Source organism: Neopsephotus bourkii, unplaced genomic scaffold (genome assembly GCF_033783945.1).
Source record: "Neopsephotus bourkii isolate Nb327-2 ecotype Australia unplaced genomic scaffold, CSIRO-AGI_Nbou_v1 NB_122, whole genome shotgun sequence".
NCBI classification, from domain to species: domain Eukaryota; kingdom Metazoa; phylum Chordata; class Aves; order Psittaciformes; family Psittacidae; genus Neopsephotus; species Neopsephotus bourkii.
The window spans coordinates 1,363,256-1,388,661 of record NW_026900639.1 but is presented as its reverse complement, the minus strand read 5'-3'; the positions used below and the strand labels follow the sequence as shown (position 1 = coordinate 1,388,661).

The window sequence follows — 25,406 nt, the reverse complement described above, 5'->3', positions numbered from 1 at the left end:
TGTAGGCAGCAAGATGGAGCAAATTATTTATGGAAGTGCAAGAAAAATTAGTACAAAACTGATTTTGTTTTTCTTCTAATAAATCCCCCTTCCCCCTTCCACTCTTCTTAAGCTCAGTTGTGTTTTTATGACACCTACTGCAAACGCCTGATTCAGGAATGTTTTATGGAAAACCAAGATGTTGAATGTACTTTAAAAACCAGGTTATTGTTTATTATAAAGAGTAAAGTTGTCATACCTTTGGTATTTTTCCTCTAAGCTTACAGTGCTCTTGTGTCCTCTGAGCTGCTGCTGCTATTAGCTGCATTTTCCTGCACTTGAGTGGTAAAGGGAGCCTTTCTGTGAAGGCTGTAAAACACTTTCAGGCAGAAATGTAAAGAATTTGGGACATGTAGCTATTGTTAAGCAAGATAAAAGCTATTATCTTGGAAAATCGGTATTGTTCATCACCTGTAAATTTGAGTTTTTCCTGCAAGAAGAAATGCTACTTTTCTTCCTTTGCTGGTCAGTCTTGTTTTGGGTTTTTTGTTTTTTTGGTAGGAATTTCCAGTAGAGCCAGCAAACTCTACAGCAACAGGAGTTTTCCAAGAAAGTATAATCGTTACAGCATCTATAAATAGCCTTACAGCCATACAAAAAGTATAATCGTTACAGCATCCTATGAAATACCCTTCTCTTTCTTCTTGCATTTGAGGCACAGTTTAATACAACCTTGGTCTGGACTGTCTTGGTTGTATATTCATTTAGTGAGCATAGGGAATGTAAGAGCCTGTTCTGGTTCTGTGTCCAGACGCTGCAAATCTTGTGTGTTGCTGCAGGTGGGGATGAGAGAGTTGCTGAACGCACATAGAGATCTCGCACTATCGTTCTCAAACCTTAGTGAGGCTTGTAAAACCAGAGAGTGGGCTACAAAAAGCGTCCTGGTAAGACTGATTAGATGTGTGCTTAATGAACGCTGCTGTGTGTGGGAAGTGGCAGCGCAAGTGTTCCTGTGTGGAGGCTTTATATGGTGTGCCAGGGGACTGACCTGGGGGGGACACCTTGGCAGCTGCTCAAACACTGGAGCCAGTTGCAGAGAGGCTGTGGTCTCCTATCAGTGGAGATACTTGAAACCTGACTGGGCATGGCCCTGGTCAGCCTGCCCTGGATCACCATCACGGTCTCCAGAGGTCCCTGCCAACCTCTGCTTGTGCTGCAATAGTTGTGAGTTTCTCAGTGTTTCAGCTTCAGTGCAGCTGCGTTACCTGGTGCAGAGCTGGCTGCCACAGGCTCCACACTACAGAAAAGCTTTGGAAGTAGAAAGTGAATCATCTGCTCAGCTCTTGGACAGGTGGGATATGGGATGCCTGACTTACCTTCAGCGAGGTAGACATTACAGTGAGCCAGGCTTGGTTTTTATAAGGGGTTTGGATGAAGAGCTGCTGTGCCGGTACATGCTGAGGTTGCGGCAGGGAGTAGGTGGTGTGATGGGGTGCTGTTATATGCTGATGCTGGTGCATCAGTTCTCTTGAAAAGTGGCTTTGTCTTATGCCAGCAGTCAGCGTGGAGTATATGCAGTGGTGTATAGCAACCCACTTTCTGGTCAGGGTAAGGGTCAGCTTGGCAAAAGGTAGCCTTGGGGTTGTGTAAGTGTTGTGGGCATTTAATATTCTCTCTGCCTGTCTTGTGTTGTGAATGAATGGTAAATAAATAATTGTGCTTTCTCTTGATGAGGTGGTAGAAGCCCTTGTTCTCTAGCTGCAGGATTCTGTATGAGACAAGTTTTGGGCTACTTGAGAAACTCACCTGCAAGTGTGTGTGGCAGAGGGTGCAGTACACCCAAAAAAGCACAGAACTGTGGTGTGTAACGGGAGGCAAAAGCAATCAAGTTTTAGTCATACGATCCTAGAATCTCAGGTTGGAAAGGACATCAAGAATCACCTAGTCCAGTAATTCCAGGCAAAGCATGACCCAGACTCGATGGCCTAGCACCCTGTCCAGCCCAATCTTAACAGTGTCCAACACTGGGGGAGTCACCACTGTTGTGTAGGGATTATTCCAGTGGCTGATTGTTCTCAGTGTGAAAAATTCTCCTCTTATGTCCAACTGAAATCTCCCTGGGAATAACTTGTGCCCATGACTCCATGTCTTTTCTGTGTGACTCTCTGTAAAAAGGGAGTCTCCATCTTCTTTGTGGCTACCCTTTAAATACTGGAACATGGTGATAAGGTCTCCCCACAGCCTTCTTTTCTGTAGGCTGAACAAGCCCGGCTCTCTCAGCCTTTCCTCCCGGTTTCCAAGTCCTTGGGTCATCTCTGTGGCTCTTCTCTGTACCCTCTTCGGCTTGTCCATATCTTTTTTGTATATCAGGGACCAAAACTGGAACACAGCATTCCAGGGGTGCCCTGACAAGTGCTGAGTGGAACAACAACATCTTTATCTCTGCTGGTGATGCCCTTGTTGATGTTACCCAGCATCCTCTTGGCTTTCTTTGCCACAGCTGCCCACTGTTCTCTCCTATTGAGCCTGTGTCCCCTAGGATCCTTTTCTACAGAGCTGCTCCCCAGCCGAACAGATCCTAACTTGTGTTGCACACTTGGATTGTGTTTACCAGGTGCAAGACCTTACCCCTTTCCTGTTGAACTTAGATTTCTTGAATTTGTTATAATCCAAATTATGCTTTCTGTCTGCAGCACTGGATTTCCACTTCGGGACAAGTTGGTGGCCTTAGCATTGTGTTGCATCTCACATGAAATGTGTTCAAAGCTGCGCTGAAATGTTTCCGGAGAAGTGGGGGAGTAACTTCAGTGCAGGGTGCTCTTCCCAATCTGGAACTCATGTGGAGCTGAATTAGTGTAATCCCGGAAATGATAATGTTTTATGCTTGTGTGAATGGAAGGAATGACTTGAGAACCTGAGCAATCCCTTAATATGTGACTTAGTTTGAAATTTAAGAGATTTTGAAAGCCAAACCTGTTTCTTTCAGCCCTTGTGTTTGCTTTTGTTTCCTGCGATCTGTCTCTGAACTTCACTGAGTATCTGTCTTCTGTACCTGAAATGCAAGGTATTGTGTTGCAAGGTTAAGTCCTGATGTCCTCTTGTTTCCAGACTTTGTCTTGGATTTGCAGTCATGCAAAAGGAAAAGAATACTCTTGACTGGGTTCTTCTTCAACATTTCTCCTAAAATCAGAGGGTTTATTTTGCATTAGCTAATCTTTGTTTGCAGAAACTATTTTGAATTGGAATGGTTCCTGCTTTTAACTTTCATGAGCGCTGTTGTAGCGTAAAGCTAATAAAGATTTCGGAATTTAATATGCATCTCCCGAAAAACTAATAAGCAAATATTAGCTTTGGAATGCTTAATGTTTTCTTCTTAATGAATGCTGATGTTTCACAACTGGTGAAGCGAGAAAACGCGAAGTTTTCCTCATTGCAATTAGTAGAAACGGTTCCCAGTGCAGTGCTAATAACCAGAATTGCTATTAGAATGTAAAGCTTGTCAAAGAGCCAGGCACAACATGTTTATGTCATAGAAGATCTAGATGGGATCTGAGGAAGAAGTTCTTCCCTGTGAGGGTGGTGAGGCCCTGGCACAGGTTGCCCAGAGAAGCTGTGGCTGCCCCATCCCTGGCAGTGTTCAAGGCCAGGTTGGATGGGGCTGATAGCGGAATAGACTCCACAACTTTGTTAAAGTTGTAAAGTAGGTATGCTTTATTCAGCTGAAGACGCACGGGGGATTGGTCCTGCAAAAGTCATGCGTGCATCAGTGTTGTTTCCCTCTACATTTATCCTCTAAAGTTACAAGGTTGCACAATACGCCTATACATATTCATGTTCTATCCCCGCTTCGTATTATAATGATCTAGAAAGTCCTCTGCGCCTGCGCAGTGCCCCCTCTGGTCATGGGCAGGGGTCTCAAGATGAAGTAGATGAGTCTTCCTCTTCTTGAACTTGTCACCTTTTAGTCTTCACACATATGGTCTTAGGGTTTGGTCGGTGCCCCAGCCATAAACCATCTGCTTCCCGTATCCAGCCTCTGCTTTTCCTTATCAATAGCTACTTATCATTATAATCAGGTGTCTGCTTATCAGTAGGACCAGGTGTCTGCTTTTGCTTATCAATAGGACTTGGTGTCTTTGTTCTGCTTAGTAAGCACTTACAACAGACAATACCTTGTCTAGGCAAGTAAATTCCTCTAGCAAGCAAATTCCTCTAACCCCCCTGTACAACCCCCCTGTACATTGGTCAACCCTCTGCATCAGGGCTTGGAGCACCCTGGTCTAGTGGAAGTGTCCCTGTCTGTGGCAGGGGGTTGGAACTGAATGGGCTTTAAGGTCCCTTCCAAGCCAAACCATTCTAGGGTTCCATGGTTTTAGGTTCTCTGTATGACTGTAAGAAAAACCCTTCCTATTCCATGTGAATGTGATGTACAGTGCTCTGTCCAGCTTGGCAGCCTTACCCCCTGCATTGCAAGGTGTCCAGACAGCAGGAACACATCTCATCCCTCCCCTCTCCCAAAATCCTGGGATTTTCATGCTGGTGCTGGACTGCAGGCAAACTGAAATTGCCTACGACAAAGAAAGTGATGTTGATTCTTGTGCAAAGATGTAGTGCCTTGCTAAAAGGTATGAGCCAAAATACTTACCCAGGTTTTCCATTAGGTGGTCATTAGGATAAGAGACTGGTGCTTCTGTTGCTAATAACCTGATTATTTCTAGTTGTATTAATGGGGGACAGAAAGGGCGATAGGTATGCCATTGTGAAACAGTCTGTGGGCATTAAATGTAATTGAATCTGGAATTTAAAGCATGGTGGCTGTGCTTAAGAGTTTGTTTGTATGCTCCCACATAGCTGAAAGAATAGGAGAGAATATAAAACAAACCAGCACCTATGATGCCTCCTCCAGCTTCTAAACATTTCAGGCTTACGGAATTCCTAAGCCAGATATGTATAAAACCCCTTCATAGGTTCCTTGTCTGTGTGAACCTCTTGGACCTTCCTCTCTAATGTTGTCTGCATCAAGATGGTGAAGGCGGGTTGTTAAATGTCAGATGCCCACCTGTTTTTCATAGGTCATCTCTGTTTAGGTCTTGTATTCGGTTTTCTGATGCAATCATAAATGGTGACTTCCTGTGGACAAAATGACCTATTTGATATGCTTTGGGTCTCTTATTGTCCCAGTGTTTTTCTGGAGAAGCCAGGAAAAATGTGTTTATTCCCTTGCAGATAAAAATATAAAACCCATGGATAATCGTAGCTTTGAACTGCATGAAAAACTCAGTCTTGCATTGAACCCTTTCACTTCTCAGAACACTGTTGGGAACCAACTTTGCTTTTAGCCTGAGATTTAGAAAGATAAAAAAAGAAGGAAAAAGGTTGAAGGTTAGGTTTCTTCTCCATCTTTTGTAGGAATTTGGGTGGTGGTTTATTGTAATGTATTATCTTAACCTTTTCTTAGGGCTCTTTCTATTGCATTTTTCTCCTTTATAAATCAAATCGCAAGCTGAAGCTGACCACTTCTGACATCTGTGATTCTGTTTGCTCTCGGTGAATGGCTAGACATAAATCTTACAGTCAAGTCAAAGTCTGTCTTGACAGGAAGCATCTGCATTAGTTTATTTTACTGTGTAATGTTCTCTGGCTACTTACATTTCCCTCCCTCATTCCCCATGCAAAAATAACTCTGGGTTGCCTTAGCTGTAAAGCCTGCTCTGGTCTCTTGTAACTGGTGTGTTGCTAATAGTTAAAGCTCTGAAAGCACTTCAGCCTGTGTCCAAAAGCACTTCCCCTAAGACCACGTTGCTGACAGCTAGCCTCAATCCTTCTTTTCTAATTGGCATTTTGGCATCTCCTAGGAGCACTGCTTAATTCTCTTCCTGCTAAGCTCCTTTTCTTCCTTCCTCTCAGACGGTTTGGTTCCTAGCTCTGCTCCTGCGTGTCCTCTCTGACCAGCAGCTGCTCACGGCCGGTGCCCGATGTCTGTTCAGTTGCTGTTCGCTCTCCATTTGTGTTTTTGGCCCTTTCTTCCCTTAGGCAAAACCCAATCATCTGATCAAATTGCCTGTAGGCTCATAACAAATTCTTGATGTGTGGTGTCTGTTTCTCCCTCCTCTTCTGAGCAGGTGTAGTGCTGGGAATCTGCCTAAAGCCAGTTGCTAATGTTTATTTCCCTTTTATTTCTCTGTTTTTCTAATGAGCTTGCTTTCTTCCCTGTTTCCAGCTGGACACAGTGCCTTGGCTGAAGCGTTGCACATGCTGGAATTGCCCAACCCCCTGATGTATCCCGGGATGGCAGCTAGGTGACGACAATTGAGGATGACCCTGACTGAAAAACTGCGTGAGAGGATATCGCGGGCGTTCTACAACCACGGGCTGTTGTGTGCTTCCTACCCCATCCTCATCATCCTCTTTACCGGTCTCTGTATTCTGGCCTGCTGGTAAGTCATGTAAAGGACTTGTTGCCACAGGGGGTTGCTGCTTTGTGGGGTTTTCATAGCAATGCCATGAATGTGCTTGGGTTTCCCTGTCCAGTGAGCTATCCCAGGAGCAATTCCATATTTTTTTACTATTATTTTTTAAACATAATAGATTTTTGTCATCTCTTTCAGTGGATCTAAAGAAAAGACAGGGATGAAGTATCTTCATGTGGTTTAATAAGTAAATAGTAGGAACTAATAGAATAAGTGATGTAAAGCAATAAATAAAGTAAAAGGAGTCCCCAAACACCTGGTGATGAACTCCAAACCCATGAATTAAGAATGGGGAGAAGGAAAGTTGATCTTTCTCTCCATACTTGCCTATTCTGTTCTCCGTTTAGCTGGTACTTGTTTTTTTCAGCCCTTGCCTTTGCACACGTGTTTTGTGTGTTTCTTGTAAGCTCACTGCTCTCCTTACGGACTTGTAATTCGGATATGAGTTGCAACTGAATATAATTTCATTCCCAGAAATGTTACATGGGCCTCCTAATTGTCTCCAATAAGGCGATATTGCTACCGGAGTTGAGAAAACTTTTGTGCTCAGATTTGTGGATAGACACATGAATATACAGGTTCTGTTTTCAGGTTTTTAACTTTGTTTTAACAAAGTATCTTTGTTCAAAATAAACCCCATGTGGTCATCTACTTTGCTTTTATAAAAGCTCACCCTGTATTTGTACAGATACAGGTGTAAATTTTTCTTTGAGCACTTCTGAGGACAGGACAGACTTCATCCCCATCTACTGTTAAAAGGTTATCTGTATATTGAGGCATTTCCACTGAGTACCTGGGGTTTCAACCCAGGTTGTTTCTGGCAGATTACCTACTGGTAATTGTGTATTTGTGGAAGTATTTGAGCATTCTCCAGTAATTGGTTACCTTCAGGCTGCAGAAACTTGTCCAAAACACCATCAGGTGTAAAGTGATTGTATGTAAAGTATGTTTTCTTTAATGAGTTTCAATAACTCATTAGAAAAGCAGATAATGGCCTGAGGAGAGACCAGGTTTCAAAAATACTGGGACAGTTTCTCTCCTGAAAAGGTTGTCAAGCACTGGAACAGGCTGCCCAGGGAAGTGGTGCAGTCACTGGCCCTGGAGGGATTTAAAAGACATGTAGATGTGGCAGGTAGGAGCATTTAGTGGAGGCCTTGGCTGTGCTGGGTTAATGGTTGGACTCTTAAGGGAGCTTTCTGTGGTTCTCTGGCGCCTTTTGAGAGCAGTGTACCTCAGGTCAAAAAACCTGAAGTGTGGTGAAAGTGCTCCCTCTTTAGAAGTGATTTTTGGGGCTGTTTCAGTTCCAGTTCTGAGATGCTTTGTATGAGCTGGTGTTAATTCTGGTTTGAGAAGTGTCTTTACTAACTGGGTCAAAACTTCCAGAGTGCAGTACCTTCTACACTGGAGCATTTCAGTGTGATAAAGCTGAAAACTCTTGACAGGACAGTAGTGTACAGGACACTCCAAGATATTTATTGGAAGTTTGGTTTTGGGTTGAGGTTTTCCAGTCTCTTAGTTTGAGCTTGTGGTCTGACTTCTTCATGGTTGACCTGGATGATGGGGTGGACTGCACCCTCATCAAGTTTGCAGATGATACAGACTTCATATATCATGAACTGGGAAGTGGATACCTGGGTACAGTGGCTGATACACCAGCTGCCTGCAGGGGCAGAGAGGAACTTCATGAAACCTAATGCAAGGAAATGTAGAAGGAAGAATAATCTCTTATTTATATAAGAGGGCTGTGCAGCCTGGAGGTCAGTGCTCTGGAAAGTAGCTTTGCAGGGCATGCCCAGAGGTCCTGGTGCACACCAAGTGGAACACAAGCCAGCTATGTGTCTGGGGGGAAGAGGTGGTCCACAGTGTCCTGGGCTGCATTAGGGAGGTTGCAGAAGGTCAAGAACCTTCCCTTCCACATACCACCAGTAAGGCCCCACCTGGAGTGCTGGGTCCAGTGCTGGGCTTCCTGTTAAAAGGGTGTGGTATTAGGTGAGAAGTCCAGCAGAGGGCCATGAAGATGATGAAGGGGCTGGAGCATCTCTTCTGTGAGGAAGGGCTGAGAGAGCTCTGTTCAGCCTAAAGAAGAGAAAGTGCAGGGAAACTTATCACCATGTATAAATACATGAAGAGAGGGTGTAAAGAGAGTGGATACCCAGTGACAATAGGCACAAGCTGAAACGTAAGATTCTGCTTATGCTGGTTGAGACCAGTGATGATGCGTGTTGCTCAGGGGTCGGTGTTGGGACTGGAACTGTTCAACATCTTTGTGGATGACATGGCCAGTGGAACTGAGCACCCTCAGCAAGTCTGTTGACAATGCTGAGCTGTGTGGTGTGACTGACAAGTGGAAGGGAAGGGATGGGATCCAGAGGGACCTGGACAGGAAGAGGTGGGACAATGCGAACCTCACGGAGTTCTACAAGGCTAAGTGCTAGGTGCTGCACCTGCATCAGGGCAATCCAAAGCACAAACACAGGCTGGTAGACACTGGTTTGAGAACAGCCTTGAGGAGAAGGACTTAGAGGTGTTGGTCCATGAGAAGCAACCCATGCCCCAGCATTGTGCGCTTGCAGCCCAGAAACCAGCCGTGTCCTGAGCTGCATCATCAGCAGTGTGATGGTCTTTAAGGTGCCTTCCAACCCAAACCATTCTGTGACACTATGAAATGCCCACCAGGTGACATAGCTTCAGGATTTCAACCTAGGGAGAGTTAATGTGTTAGCAACAAATTAGTTTTCCATAGTAATTGCTCATATGGTTTTGAAGTTTCCTGCCCCACCCCACAGATAATCAGCAGTCATCAAGATTACTGTTTGTTTCTTCCGTATTCCTGTTATTTCATACCGTTTTTCCTGATTAAAAAAGAAATTATTGTCTTTTCATTGGCCTTGGCACCCTTCCCCCACAAAACCTGTACAGTTTTACTGTATGTGATGACAAGACTTGCTCAGAAGGAACCTGGGGAGCTGTTGCATAGCCACCTCCTGGGGAAGCTTTCTCTTGGCTGGAGTGAGGAACTCACTGACAGCCACAAAGGGTCACATCTGCATTTTTCCCTGCGGTCATATCATGGGGAATCTGAGTAATGGTGTTTGGCACTGATTTACTGCTGGAATTTAATTTGTGCTCTTCAGAAGCATTCCAGTTTCTGAGGACAGATCTTACTGATTCAGCTCAACCATTCACTGCAAAAATGAGTGAGAAGCATGCTAAAATTTGGAGAAAGAAGAAGGCAAAATATCTAGGCCCAGCTTCAGTGTGGAAGCTCATTTAGGCAATGCTTCCTTCCAACAGGATTGGTTAGAGACCTTCAGCACCGTTTGCATAGTAGTGCTGATTAGTCTGAAACAAGAGTGGAGCAATTAAGTAGTAGGAACTACAGGTCTTTATAACAAGAAGACACACAAGTAATCCAGTGGCTCAACAGAGAAGGAGCTAATGATATCACAGTACTGCTGAGGAGCTTAGTCCCTGTCCTGGAAGAAGAGAACGGACAAAAGGAGAAGGTAATAGAGCAAAAAGGAAGCATTCTGTATTTTGCATCCTTAAGCATGGCTAATAAAGACATTGTATTGTTCAAGTGAGCAGTAGATCTTTCATCCTGACTTCTTCAGAGGGAGAGGTCAAACAGTCATCGCCTCCTGCACCTGCATGCATCCAGCATCAAGCAGAGCTTGTAAAATTCTGCTGCAGAAGATATTAACTCAGTTGTTTTCATTTTCCTCACCTCCACCTCAGTAAAAGTGTGAGGTGTCTGTGTTCAGATAACTTTTTAAGAGTTGAAATAAACCACGTGGGCCATGATTTGTCCAGCATCAGTCCTAGGTCTGAGTCAATGTGACAACAATCAACATGCAGGTGCTTCTTCTGTTCTGAAAGGTCAGGTGTGAAGGATCAGGTAGCACACTCACAACATGCTGTCTGCTACAGGTTATGTGAATGCATTCTCTTCAACCTTGGAAGTATTTTGTGTAGACTCTGTTTTTAATGTCACCAATAGACAGGACATTGCATATCTGTTAATTAATATTCAAAGCAAAAATTCCTATGACTCATTCTTACTCTGTAGTCTTATTCCAAGTCTGAAAATTCAAGTTAGTCCTCACTTCAGAGGGAGGGTTTTCTGTTGAACAACCTATTATTGGGCATGTTACTTCTTGCTTTATTATATATCCCTTGGTAGGTGACATTCATTGTCATCACCCCACTTAAATGGATCTGCATTAAGATCTGGATTTTTCTTCCCTAGTAGAATGAGAGTGCCACTTAAGATAACCTGACACAAGAGTAGTTCCTCCTCCCCAGCCCAGAGAAGAACAGATGACACCTATAAACCTGGTAATCAGGGTAAATTCAAAATTCCCCTGTAGTTCTGAAGAACAGTTTTTAGTTGAAGTTAGACTTCAAAGTCAGTTGGCTCTGTGAAGAAGGTTTAGGAGAATGAAGCAGGGTGAGCCTTTGCAGGTGTTCATTAGCTGACTGAAGCACTAGGCTCTGCTCCTAAAGGATTATGGAACTGACTGGAGCCAGAGCCCACACAGTGTGTGTGTGCACACACATACTTCTTTCCAAAAGAACATTTCAGTGTCTTACAGGTTTGTACCATCTTGTGTGATAACCAGAGGAGCCAGTTGCTGTCAGACTCTCCCACAGTTTCCTGTGGGACTGTGTGATGAAACTAGAAGCAAGCTCTATGTAACAAGACCTCTCTTCTGCTTCAAAGAAAAAGGGAAGCAGGCAGCACAGAGCGAGGGGAATCCTTACTTGTGCAGTGCAGATTTTTGAGGCTCCTGTTAGTTGGAAACAGGGCAAAGCAAACATATTCAGAAATGGGTTTTGTTTATGCACTTATCAAGGCTAAAAGGGAACTGTTTCTGCTGAATATCTGGCCTTCCCTACCCTCTGGCAAGACCCTTTATCAAATTTCCTATCTCATTACCAATGGGTTTTCAGGTTGTTCTGTCGTTGCAGTAGTTTAGGCTGGAAACAGGCTAAAAGCTTGTTCTGCAGTGTGCAAAATGTAGGTGGTAGCTATTTTAGGGCAATATATCACCACCTTCCCTGGTACTTAAGACCTGGCAGCTCTCTCCAACATATTCACCAGCTGAAGAGTATTCTGGCATGGTGGTGATCTCTGCTTTGATTCTGAGGAGGAGGAATATGCAATTGTAGGGTTTGCAGCTCTGTTGAGTTGCCAGCTGCCTCGGGCTGACCTGGCAGTTCTCCATCTTGGCCCTCTAAGCTGTCTTGAAAATATGTAAAGTAGTTGGATGAACATTTTTTGCTTGAACCTGCCCCATGCTTGGTAACTAAAACACACTCTTGCTTGAATTCAGCAATACCAACCTGTAGATGGGCTGTTTTCCCATTATTTTGGATTTGCAGAAGGGATTCAGGGTGCATGGTTACACGAGCATCTGAAAAGAACCTTTCTCAAAACCAAAACCTCTTTGGAGCTTTCCTGTCATCTGGTTTAGGTCCTACTTTTCTTCCCTCCTTTCTCTGTATTTTCCATACTGGTGTTCATCTCTTTTCCTCACACTCAAAAGAAATCTCTTAACAAAGAAGGATGAGAGGAGAACCAAACCAGAGTGCTCGAAATGATAGGTTGGTTTGGGTTGGAGGGCACCTTGAAGAAGTCACTTCCCTGAAACTCATTTGGAGCAGTTCTTGGCTTTGGTGGGAAGCGCACATAGAAGCGATCTAGGATTGTTGCATCTCGCATTCCTTGCAGTGTTTGGTGTCTGTGGGAAGCCAGGGTGCTTCTGAGAGCTCACAGCACCTCTGGTTTGGTGTTTTACAGTTTCTCTTTACCCGAAAAATGCTCTAACAATCATGGCTGAAACAGTTGGTTTGGTGAATTTTGTTCTATCACTGGATGGTTCTTTCTCGCTCTGTCCTTTTTTTATCTCTGCTGTCAGTCTGTCTCGGGTGTCACTAACAAGATCAGGCGCTGTCACATGCCTGTATAAGATTAAAAAATCAAGAACTCATGTTTTAGCATCTTACTGAAATGACAAGTGTAATGCAGAGCACGTACTTCGGGTGTTCTGAAAACCTTTCATCAACATGAATATTCAAATATCACTGTGATATAAGTAAATATATGTCCCTTCTTCCCTTGTGGGGACATAAATACATGTTGCTGTTGGCTCAAGGTGAGTGAGCTTTTGAAAAGAGTCCCAACAGTAGGTCTCATTCCTGAGCTTTGCTGCAAAACCACACCATGAGCAATCTGTGCTACCTAGATCGTGTTGCAATAGGGACTATAGGAACCAAACATCAAGTGTGTAAGGACAACAGGGTCTGTTTCATCCTTTTATTTAGATCTTTGAAACATGGATTTCATCTGGGGCCTTTTCTGTAATGGTAGTTGCTAGAAATAGGGATTATAAAAAAGGCTGTAACTTTATTTTCTGTGCTGGACAATCTGCTAAGCAGCCCTGTTGCTGATGGGTGTACATCAGTGTCTTCTAATGCCACACAGCTGCTCTAGTCTCAGTAGAATATCATAGAATAGAACGCTGGAATGGTTTGAGTTGGAAGGGACCTTAAAGCCCATCCAGTTCCAACCCCCTGCCACAGGCAGGGACACCTTCCACCAGACCAGGTTGCTCCAAGCCCCATCCAACCTGGCCTTGAACACTGCCAGGGATGGGGCAGCCACAGCTTCTCTGGGCAACCTGTGCCAGGGCCTCACCACCCTCACAGGGGAAGGGAAGAACTTCTTCCTCAGATCTCATCTCAATCTCCTCTCATTTGAAATTTGAAGACAGTATCACCAAAGACAAAAGCTCTTGCTCTTGCTGAAGGTAATAACCTGTGAGAGTAGAGCCATGACTGAAAACTCTTATCACTGTCTTTAGCAGTGGTATTAGAATTAGGACTTGTTAGTTTATGGGGAAATGGAAATAATTGCATATTCTCTGCCAACATAGCTTTTGTTGGCTGAGCAGACTGGAATTGGAGAGGAAGCTGAAGGAGCCAATCAGTGTGACTTGCAGAAAACTTTAGACTGGGTAGATAAAATCTAACGCTGGTTTGTGTCACCCTCTTCTTTGCCTGCTGTGGGGATGGACTAAAAAGACATACTGGAGGGAGAATACGGATCCTTTACTACAGCATCTGTTCCATAGTCACAATTTAATCAAATTGCAGGTGAACACTGAAGTTCATTTAGCTGTCAAGAGATGTACCCTGACCACATGCCTGAAGAGAATGGTGGAGTATGGGAGTCATGGTTGCCCCAGTCTGCCAGCGGCTGCAGCAGGATGTAGTCCTCAGCAATGCACGGACAGCTCTTGATTTTATAGCTTTTCTTTCCATCAGAAATCTGCTTTTTGTTCTTCTCCTCATTTTATTGAGTCTTCCAAGAAATGCCATTTACTCCTTCCCCCATTGCATTTGCATGTACTTCCAGATTTTTTGGACAAGTTTGAAAATCCTTATGTAATAAAAAGCAACAAAACAAGAATTAAAACCCTTGGTCATTCAGAAATAGCCATTCAGGAGCTGTGAGTTGCTTTGTCCAGTATTTTGAGAGGTGGTTTGTGCTGCAGGATGGGAGTTAGCTTCTTCCCTTCTACAGAAAATGAGTCTCTTAACAACAGAAAAAACCATATACTGAAGTCTTGGCTAGCCTTCCCATTAGCTGCCCCCCTGCAGCCTGAAGGTGGTGAGGCCCTGGCACAGGTTGCCCAGAGAAGCTGTGGCTGCCCCATCCCTGGAACTGTTCAAGGCCAGGTTGGACGGGGCTTGGAGCAACCTGGTCGAGTGGAAGGTGTCCTTGCCTGTGGCAGGGGATGAGCTTTAAGGTCCCTCCCAGCACAAACCATTGCAGGGTTCTATGATTTTCCCTTAGATTTATGGACACAGTCATGAACATCAAAATCATTTAGGGGAAAAAAATCTTCTTCCTCAGTCACCTCTTCCATTCGTTTTGGTTTGTTTATCACATACACTTGCTGTTACTACTTTAATTTATGTCTCAGTCTCAGTCAGATGCAGGCTGATTGCTGAACCTCCCCAGGCTTTTGATTTCAGCAGGTCATTTTTGCCAAGCAGATGCTCTGTGTTGTTTGCAGGTCTAAAACTACTGCTGTGAGAGAAACCTCCAGGTTGTGGCTTCTGTTGGGCATTTTCTTCTCAGATGTATTATGACCAGATTTTATTGCTCCTTTTCCTCTTCCCTCCCACTGCACAATGAAATGATAATAATTAGGTGGTGTATTTTTGTCAGACTAATAAAATAGCAAACCCAACAAGCTTTGCTTCCGATTTCATTGTTCTTTTCCAGCCATTTGTTATTTAGTCTGAAGGCTTGGCTTCAGCTGTAGCTTGTACCTTCCATGGCCTTTGGTGATCCAAGGTAATCCCTAACAAAATGCGCAGAGTATTGCATGAAAACAATTCCAAGGCCTTTATATTTATTCTGGCAATATTGCAAGAAAAGCTCAGCTATAAACAGGAAAATATGTCAGAAATTTAAGGCTGGATTGATTGCCATGCATCAGACAGCACGAAGAAGTTACATTCTCTGCTTCATTCTAGTGCTGACAGTTCCAGCTTGTTGGTCTTTATCTCTGTAACAGCAGTCTTGCTTTTTCCACCAGTTCAATTCTTATGCAGTTTTAACCACCTATAGTTTTGAGAGCCTCTGGAGCTGAAAACACTCTCCTAAACTCCCTGAAACCTCAGTTTCTCAACCTTCAAATAGTTTGTAGTCTTTGTTATAGGTAGCTGCTACAATCGCCTGAAGAGTGTAGTAGTAAAGGAGCAAGAAGATAAATACTTTGTAGTTGTTTTGGTGTCTCACTGCTGCTATTCAAAGCGCACCAATGAAGCTAATGACAAATACTGGAAATAGTTTAAATGTTATGGAGGAAAAACTGATTATTAGTGTAGTGTTTGAGTCAGGAAAGCAGCCATGTTTCCTGATGAGATGCGATGAAAGTCTCATTTTCGTGTGGGCTATGGAATAGTAAAGACATGGCTGTGCTGAATGTTCTTAGCACTGCTCACCTCCAGATGAGGTCCTGTAAGAACTTCAGTTCTTTTTCTCCAAGGACTTTTAGTTGTCTCTTTCCAGTGGAGAAAGACCCAATTCTCTCTTGTGTTGAGGAAACATGTCAGGGAGTTCTGGTGAGAGCTAAAGCCCTCTTGTATTGCAGCTGTGTCTGCTGTCCTGCAGAGGTTGGCTTCTGCTGGAGTAGGCTTATTTTTTTGAGCTCTTCTGTCTAAAAGCCTCGTTAAAAAAACCAAAGCAAAACATCACAGTGTTTCTTGCTTGCATCTTAACTGTAGTTACCCACTGCTGAAGCTGCCACTGCCTGGAACAGGACCTGTGGAGTACAGCACCCCCGTGAAGGATTACTCTGCACCCTCTCCAGACGCAGGTCTGCAACAAGGGGACCTCAGTGAGCGTCCCGACTGGGTGAGTCCTGCACTGAGGGGTGGGGGATGTGTGTGGAGTCAATGAAATGATGGAACATCCCTCCTGAGTTACCTGCACTTTACTGGATTGATGGAAAATACTTCTGGTGATGTGTTGCTTTGTGTACCTGCTCAGTTTAGGCTGTATTGTTTTGTATCAGTGGTGCTGTATCAGAAAAATGGAAGAGTTAAAAGCTCTGAAATGCTCTTTAAGAGCCCATTTTTCAAGGATAACATTATCTGAGGCAAGTAGCACACTTTTAAAAGCATTATTAGGTTTTAAATAAGCTTAATAACGGGGTTTGGGATATCAGGTGAGAATTTCCTAACATCTTACAAAGGCACACAGTTTCCCTAGAGCAGCAGGACAAACCTCCTGCTGACCCTGCTTCCCATCCCTGCCCGTGGCCTCCTCCTCCAAAGGGCAAGAGTAAGATTTGGTCGGCATTTATTGCTGTGACTGTGTGGAGATGCTACCAGTAATTATGGTGGTGGGTTTCATGTTGTCCATCTTTCTCTGAAGGGATCTGGGTTTTGGCTGTCAACCAGCTTCTCTTTCAAAGATCTCTGACTACCTGTCTGCCAGAGTGGGAATGTCTGTCTGGCCTGGAGGTGGAAAACACTGTCCAGCTCCTCAGCCCTTGCAGTTTCCTCTATTTTGGCTTTAAAAATACTGCATCCAGCACATCTTTTTTATCCTGATAGGGTAGGTAGCCTAGGCTTCACCTCTGGGACACAGGCTGTTTTCTTAAGGTCAGTCAAGAGTTTTTCATTTGAATTGAATTTAGGCAGCCAGAGACTCTGTCTATGGAGCTAACAGCTACGCTGTGGTCTAGGGAGTGTAGGAATGTTTGAAGAACCTGGGGAACTGAGTGTAACCTGAAGGTGGGGTTTGGTTTTGTTTTTGATTGACCGATGCATATCATTCAGGTAAGTGAGACTTAGGTGCTTATGTTAAGGGCTAAGAGCTAACTTTTGTGTGAGCAAACTGGAATCCTGATGCTTTCCAAGAAGGCTGGTAACCTGGTCCAGGAAACAATTCAAAAATCATCCTTTGTAACCTTCATTTTTCTTTCTCATTCTGGTGTCTCTCTGAAGTAGAAGTTAGCTTTTGGTTTAATGCTTCTGATGCCTCCAGCTCTCGACTCTCTCCATGTGTGCTCTTCTCACTGTGATTGAAATAATTTGCTGCCTTCTGCGCTTGCTGGTACCTCTGAGAGCTTTTTGCACTGTGCTGTTAACTCAGGCTGCTGCTGGCTGATTAAATCTTCCCTATGGTTCTATGATTCTGCTTTGTTGCCTAGTTCAGCTAATAGAACACAAAAGCTCTGTCTGCCACAGCATGTCAGCACCGCAGTCCCCAAAGCTGGGTCAGCAGCCTGGGCGCAGACACCAGGAGGATTTAAATGGCACATGGCCGAGTCACCGCAGGCTGGGGGAACCACAGTGTTGTGAGAGGCATCTGTGAGAGGCAGTGAGTCCCGGCTCCTGCCTTTCATTCCAGTACCAAATTCAGCAGGAGCTGGGAGCTTCTGCCTCACAAAGAAGCGCAATAGACCGATGCCAAAATGGCCAGTGGCATTTTGCCTTTTTGAGAAACAGACTCCTTTTGTTCTTGCTAGGTTCCTACTGACAAGTTTCACCTCTAATTTGGGAAAGGAAAATACAATCTGGCAAACCCCTTCCTGAAAGGTTGCCAAGCTGTGGTCTAATTCTGCTAAGCAGCTTCCCACTCACCGTATGTTTTCATTCTCCCTCTGGTTTTCCCCACAGTATGTCGGTGCTCCGGTGGCCTACATCCAGCAGATCTTTGTGAAAGCTACTGTGTCCCCATGGCAGAAGAACTTCCTTGCTGTGGATGTATTTCGTTCACCCCTCTCCCGCGTCTTCCAGCTAGTGGAGGAGATTAGAAACCATGCCCTGAGAGACAGGTAATTACTGTTCATTATGGGTTGTGTAGAAGGCAGACTGACCCACTGGCTTACACACCCATTTTCTCAATTACTGCCTCGTAGTTCTGATTATTAGCTTTGAATTTGTAAGGTTCTCACAATTAAAAGAAAATGAGAGGTCACTGCAAATAGGTGACATTATATTAATGCTGCATGTAGGGCAGTTTATCATAGTCATAGAATCTTAAAATGGTTTGGGTTGGAAGGGACCTTAAATCTCCACTCTTTCAGCTTAAAGACATTCTCCCTTGTCCTGTGTTCAGCTTTTGTGACGTGAGAGCATGCCTGCCCTCTAGTCACTGGTAATTGTAAGGAACCTTCCAGTTGGGGTCTTGGCAGAGAGGTGTGAAGGGCGCTGCCAAGGCTATACATGTTACAAAAGATAGTAGCGTTGTGTCTTCCCTCTGTAAGCACGCAAACTTCCTATTAAGGGAAGTTCTTTTAACCCCAGTGTGTCTATTGTGAAACTCTTCCTCATTTTGTGAATTCTTCTTCATAGGCTGGAGCACCTCTGCTATAGAGACAGGCTGAGAGAGCTGGGCTTGTTCAGCCTGGAGAAGGCTCTGAAGAGACCTTAGAGCAGCTTCCAGTGCCTAAAGAGGCCAACAAGAAAGCTGGAGAGGGGCTTTTGACAAGGGCAGGAGGGACAGGACAAGGGGGAATGGCTTTGAACTGACAGGTTTAAATTTAGATGGGATCTGAGGAAGTTCTTCCCTGTGAGGGTGGTGAGGCCCTGGCACAGGTTGCCCAGAGAAGCTGTATCTGCCCCATCTCTGGCAGTGTTCAAGGCCAGGCTGGACAGGGCTTGGAGCAACCTGCTCTAGTGGAAGGTGTCCCTGCCTGTGACAGGGGGTTGGAACTGAATGAGTTTTAAGGTCCCTTCCTAAAATGGCCAAACCATTGTAGGATTGTAGACTCCCACATGGTCGGGAGCATCTCCTGACTTTTCACTTGGCTCTGTTTAAGACCAGTTTAAACGTGCTTTATTTTGTCCTGACAGTCTTTGTACAACAATAGCTTTCCTCTGTTTCATATAGTTACAGGGAGAACTCATATCCCCCACCCCAAATCCTCATTTGTTAAGCTAAACTTATGAGACTCTCTGCTTACTCCAGTAGGCTGTCTCTGTATTCAGAGTGTCACACTGGTTGCTCCTTTTGGCACTGTTTTTAACGCATCATTCCTGATTGTGGGAGTTAGAATTGTACACGCTATTCTCAGAGAGGTCTCATTTGTGTGTTATTTTCCATGGAAAAGCTTTTCCTGAAATAGAAGACTGCAGGTCCTTTTTTCATGGCCGGTCACATCACTTTTACACATTATAGAGTGATTAACATCTCCATGTCCCTCTCATCATTTCCAGCTAATGAGCTTTGGAAGGTTAGAGCAGAAGCCCTTTTTAGTCCCCAGGTGCACTTTGTATTGTTAATAGAAATGGGCTTAAGTTTATTGCAGCCCTTACGTGATCCTGTTCAGATATTTTATTCTCTTTCTGTATCAACAGGGTTTCTTTATTTTGTGTTACTGGCAGATGGCTCTGTGTCTTCTTTCAAGATTATTAAGAAAAACATGTAATAGTCCTGGTTCTCGGAACTGCCTGTGTGAAATTCCATGTTGTTTTCCTCGGTACTGGTGGTTCCCCTTTCAGCAGCTCCACCACCAGTTTCCTGTTAACCTGGTTCTTTACTGCATCACCATTTTTGTGCTATTTTTTGTGTCTTCTTGTAAGCTAAAGCATTTTCTGTGTGCTGCTGCAACAAAAGCTTTCTTTGGGCTCAGGTAGACGAGAGCTGCTGTGCTTTCCCCTTGCAACAAGGGAGGCATTTCTAGAAGAGCTCAGATGAGTTTGGCATGTTCTCTCTTGATAAACCAAGAAGCATTTTCTACACATCAAATTGCCTCTGTTTTTTTATTTTTTTTAATAGTTTTCCTTTGAGTTCTAAGTCTTCATCTACGTTAAGTGTCTGGCTGGGTTTAATTCTAAGGGCAGAAGGGCTTTCCTACCTGTCCATCTGTATTCAGTGAGAGTGATGGTGCTAGGAACAGGCCAAATGTGGTGACAAATGGGGAGATTAGATTCTGATTATCTCCCAGCTTTTCAGCCCCGAGCTTTCTTCATTCTTTGTCCCGAAACTCCCACAGGTAGGGAAGATTTACTGCTTCTCCCTCCTTCCTTGGCAGCATCCTTCAGTGCTTATTTTTTAGAGTGGCCACTTCACTGCTCTATGTGATGATTTGTCCTTTTTCCTTTAAACCTGCCCTTGCAAGCTAGGCACCTGCTCTCTGTGTGCTCATGTTTTAAGAATGCCATTTACAATGTCAAACGTGGAGCTCTTCCCCACCAGCTCACACAGCCTTGGTGCTGACATTCTTCCCGTGTTTCCGCCTCATCTCCTCCTTTATCACATGTGTCACGGTAGATAGTGATCTGTATATAGTTGCCAATTACTAATTGTCAAGGTAGAAGCAGCTTGCTCCCAGGACACGTGTTGTCTTGTTGTTATCTCTCCTTGGTGGTGCCCTTGATAAATGCTGATGCATTATGGAAGCAAAATTAAACTTCCATGGCCACCAGAAGAAAGAGGCTTCAGCACTTAGACCTAACCCTTGGGAAAAGGCTCCCATTTTGGTGATGGACTCAGATATTACAGGAAACATCTAACTTCAATATAAACTCTGAAATTATCTCAAAAGGTGTTATCAAGTGCCTTGTGGTCAGGTGCTTTTCTCAGGATCAAAGTTAAGTGCAGCTGATTTTCTTAATGTTAAAAAAGGCATTCTTTTGTACTGAAGTACAGAAGGAGCTGAAGGTTATTGACAAGAATAGGGAACACAAGCTGATTATATTGTCATCAGCTGTAAGCTTGCTGAAACTTGGGGCACTCATCGTTTGAAGGAATGCCAAAAGTGACATGAAATTTGTAGTTTGCTCCAAGGTCATGTTCTTTGGTATCACTCTGCATCCACAGTAAACCGGCAGGGACACTGGCTGTGTGCATTAGCTTCTTGCATGAGTGTAAACAGGCTTATCTGCTGTGTAAACTGTTATCACCTGCAGTCCTGCATCCAGCTCTGGGGCACCCAACATGAAAAGAATGTGGAGCTGATGGAGTAAGTCCAAAGGAGGCCACAGAGATGCTCTGAGGGCTGGAGCACCTCTGCTATGGAGACAGGCTGAAAGAGCTGGGCTTGTTCAGCCTGGAGAAGAGAAGGCTCCGGGGAGACCTTAGAGCAGCTTCCAGTGCCTAAAAGGGCCCACAAGAAAGCTGGAGAGGGGCTTTTGACAAGGGCAGGTAGGGACAGGACAAGGGGGAATGGCTTTAAACTGACAGAGGGGAGATTGAGATGAGATGTGAGGAAGAAGTTCTTCCCTGTGAGGGTGGCGAGGCCCTGGCACAGGTTGCCCAGAGAAACTGTGGCTGCCCCATCCCTGGCAGTGTTCAAGGCCAGGTTGGACACAGGGGCTTGGAGCAACCTGGTCTGGTGGAAGGTGTCCCTGCCCATGGCAGGGCGTTGGAACTGAATGAGCTTGAAGGTCCTTTCCAACCCAAACCATTCTGGGGTTCTGTGATCACTGTTAGGTTTCAGAGTTCGCTAAAGCTGAGATACAAAACAATAGCTGTCTTACTCTTCCTGGACCTATTATCAGAGGCATCACTGCATCAGTTCCTTGAAATTATTTTTCAGAAATCTTCTGTTCTGATAAACACAGCATTTTCGAGCATATATTCTAGTATTTTCTTTTGACAGCTGGGACTTTTCAAAGATTCTTGCCATATAGTGACAGGAAAGAGATTCTGAAGGGAGTTTTCACAAAGGAATAACAGAAATCATCACTGTCTGGTTTCTGTGTTTGATTTTTGTAGCCATTACAGAAAGAAAAACCCTTCTCTAGAGAAGGCATTTTACAGTAGGACCATAAATGACTTCTCTTTGGGAGCCACCTTCTCCGTAATCTGCAGGGCTGGAGCCGGGGAAGACTGGTCTCTTGTGCCTTTAATTCATCTCTGTTTAATACACACTTCCTGTGCAGATCCCACCAGCTGCCTGTGTCGTGTTGAGGGAAGTGTTCTCTTTTGGACTGGCAGCTCTTCCTTGTCTAGCCAAGTGGCGTGCTGACAGGTTTTGTCACCAGACCTTCACAGTCAGATCCTATTGTAAGCCCAGATTGAGTCTTGTGTTAATAACTAGCTGATAAGGATTATGTAATTGTCTTAAATGAATCTTGGGAACAAACACAAGTTCCATTTCATACCAGTTACATGTCTAGTAATTTCTGAACCTGTAAGGCATTTTCTTTTCCATACAATAGAGAGGAATTCTGAACACATTTTGCAGTTACAGATATTGAATCCTTTGTATATTTTGGAGGCCTCTGTACACCTTAACCCACCTGAGCAGGGTTAGTAAAGGTTTCTGTAAAATATCCCTTTGAATATATGGAAAGAAGTATGCAGATCAGTTAAGGGTCTTTGAAGAATTCCAGGGGGATAGTTTCTCTGTAGACTGCAGGTGTCATAAACGTGGAACCTATTATGGCTGAAGTGGGAAAGTTGTGTGGCCTGACAGTGTGCAGAGAACTGATAATACCAGAATCTTAGAATCCCAGAATAGTTTAGGTTGGAAGGGACCTTAAAGCTCTTCCAGTTCCAAACCCTTGTTATAGACAGGGGCACCTTCCACTAGACCAGGTTGCTCCAAGCTGCATCCAACCTGGCCTTGAGCACTGCCAGGGATGGGGCAACCACAGCTTCTCTGGGCAACCTGTGCCAGGGCCTCACCACCCTCACAAGGGAAGAACTTCTTCCTCACATCTCATCTCAGTCTCCCCTCTGTCAGTTTAAAGCCATTCCCCCTTGTCCTGTCCCTACCTGCCCTTGTCGAAAGCCCCTCTCCAGCTTTCTTGTGGGCCCTTTAGGCACTGGAAGCTGCTCTAAGGTCTCCCTGGAGCCTTCTCTTCTCCAGGCTGAACAAGCCCAGCTCTCTCAGCCTGTCTCCATAGCAGAGGTGCTCCAGCCCTCAAAGCATCTCCATGGCCTCCTCTGGACTCACTCCAACAGCTCCACATGTTGGGTGCCCCAGATAATGGGCCTTTGGAGTCTGTACACCTGTTACAGTGAGATCCTTGTCTGTGAACTGAGGCTCTTGATCCTTAGTTATGAAAAGCAAGAGCAGTAGCATGGTGGTGTGGGTCCTTGGGGCGGTGTGGTCCTTGAGTTCACTTTGGCAGATTTGCCTTTTGTTTGTGAGAGCTGCAACAGACACGGCAGTGTCTGACTGTTGTTTGTGTTTCAGTTCTGGTGTCAAAAGCTTGGAGGAAGTTTGCCTTCAGGTAACAGATCTTCTGCCTGGCCTCAAGAAGCTACGGAATCTGCTCCCCGAACATGGCTGTCTGTTACTGTCTCCAGGGAACTTCTGGCAGAACGACCGTGAGCGATTCAATGCTGACCCAGATATCATCAAAACCATCCACCAGCATGAACCAAAGACATTACAAACATCAGCTACTCTCAAAGGTAAGATGCTGAAGTGCCAAAGAAGCTGTTGAGAAACGTTTACAGCTTGCATTGCTGTTTTGTCCTTAGTATCTCCAACATCTTGATTGCCAATATTACCAAATGTGGTGGCATTTTGTTACAGCATCCAAAATGAGGCAACGAAATGTATGTCATCTCTCATTTGTATCTGTATTTGAGCTCAGCACTGTATTAGTGCAATACAGTCTCAGTCAGACTCCTTTCTGTAGGTGTAAAAATAGCAGGTAACTTGTCCAAGTCTTTTTGTTCCTCTTACTCTGTGTGCTTCAGCCCATCTTTGTCCCTCATACTATTGTCTGTCAAGACTGCCTCATTGTTAGAGGTAAATGAACATTCATCCTGCTGCCTCGTGTGCTCACCGATAGTTGCTCACATTTACCCCAAGTATCATAAAAGCATATTTCTCTCTTAATTAAGAAAATCCTTTGACCGTGGCTGGGATCATACACTTTAGTGGTTCCATAAGGCCAGAGGAAATGCTGTTCGTTTGCTTCTAAAGGAACTTTGTAGATGTCAGGAAGCCTATAATATGACGTGTCTGAAAAGGGGTTTGTAACTCTAAAGTAGGTTTGTTTTAAAGGTTATTTTTTGAGCATACAGAGCGTGTGCACACTGGGGCTTGGAGGCGCAGGGAGCCTCTCTGAGAGCTCATGTGCAAATGAGGTAGAGCTCCACAATATCCTGGGAATTCCTGAGAACAGCAGCAGTGTTCATCATTATCCCTGGTTTTTAAGGTCTGCATTTTAGTGCACAAGATCAGCAGAAGAGACGTTAAATAGCCTTTTGCAATGAAAGGTCTGCCTGGAACCTCTGGTTCACATCTGACATGGACAAAACCAAGTGTCCAGGGTTTTCTTTGGCTGCATCTTTAAAGGAGATGCCTGTCTCCACTGTCAAAGGACAAACTGGGTGGCATCCTGACATGCCTTTACAGTAACACACAGAGTTTGAGGAGCAAACAGGAGGAACTGGAGGTGCATGTAGCTCATCCAGCTCAGAGATGGCGTGAAGTGGCTCACAATCATGAAATCACAGAATGGTTTGGGTTGGAAGGGACCTTGAAGCTTTTCCAGTTCCCCCCTGCCACAGGCAGGGACACTTTTCACTAGACCAAGTTGCTCCAAGCAAGCCCTGTCCAACCTGGCCTTGCACACTTCCAAGGCAGTACTGGAGCGCTGCTGTGGCTGGATGCAGACTCTTCAGGAAGGAGAGGCTGGGAGGGTGAGGATTGTCCTTTTGCGAGTGAGCAGCGGGAACACGTGGAGCTTTGCTTAGGAATAAGTGATGATCTAATTGAGAGCTTATGGGTCAGGATTAGAGGGCAGAACTTGCCTGCTGCAGACTGCCCTGTCAGGAAGAAGCTGAAGACAGACAACGCCGCCACAGGAGGATTTTTCTTGTACTTGAAGGGAATGCCTGTGGTTTAATTTGTGCCTGTTGCCTCTTGTCTTGTCAGGGACATCTTCCACTCAGCCTGTCGATTTTGTTGTTATCCTAATGTTCCATTCATACTCTGTGTTTGCAGACCTGTTGTTTGGACTCCCTGGGAAGTACAGCGGGGTGAACCTCTACAATAGGAAGCGAGTGGTATCGTACACTGTCACCCTGGGTCTCCAGCGATATGATTCCAGGTGAGGAGCTGTGGCTGTGCTATTTCTATGTTAGGGATCCCTTGTTCAATTCTTGGCTAATTCGCTGTTTGCTCTGCTCTGTTTATTGATATGTTTTTCTTTAATCTCTGTTTTTTTTGTGGGTTAGGATATTTTAGGGTCTTCTGAACATGCTGTAGAAAAACAGGGCACTGGTTTTGGCAGAAAGCTTGCTGTGTTTTAGGGAAATGAAATACTGTCCATTCTCAGTTTCTCTTCTACAAAAGAAATCTATATAATGCCCAGAGATGCCAGTGGGAGTTCCTCCCATGGTGGCTTCATCTGCACACAGAGCTGCCACTGCTGCAGCCAAGGCCCAGTAGGTCTGTTTTGACCCAGTTCCTGCTACAAGTCATTTGCTTTCCAGTAAGTGCTAACTGAACTGGT

The 25,406-nt window shown here is 44.6% G+C and overlaps 1 protein-coding gene across 2 annotated transcripts in view; it reads left to right on the top strand.

Annotated features, from left to right (window-relative positions):
• Positions 1 to 25,406, top strand: part of SCAP (SREBF chaperone) — a 64,661-nt gene that overhangs the window by 13,345 nt on the left and 25,910 nt on the right. The window contains exons 2-6 of one of the 2 annotated variants that reach the window (XM_061366003.1): positions 6,200 to 6,416; positions 15,753 to 15,882; positions 17,655 to 17,812; positions 23,129 to 23,349; positions 24,896 to 25,001. In XM_061366003.1, coding sequence (XP_061221987.1) covers positions 6,295 to 6,416; positions 15,753 to 15,882; positions 17,655 to 17,812; positions 23,129 to 23,349; positions 24,896 to 25,001 — 737 coding nt within the window. In that variant the 5' untranslated portion in view covers positions 6,200 to 6,294. Of the gene's footprint in view, positions 1 to 6,160; positions 6,417 to 15,752; positions 15,883 to 17,654; positions 17,813 to 23,128; positions 23,350 to 24,895; positions 25,002 to 25,406 lie in introns of those variants that run through there. The other variant, XM_061365997.1, reaches the window with a different exon arrangement.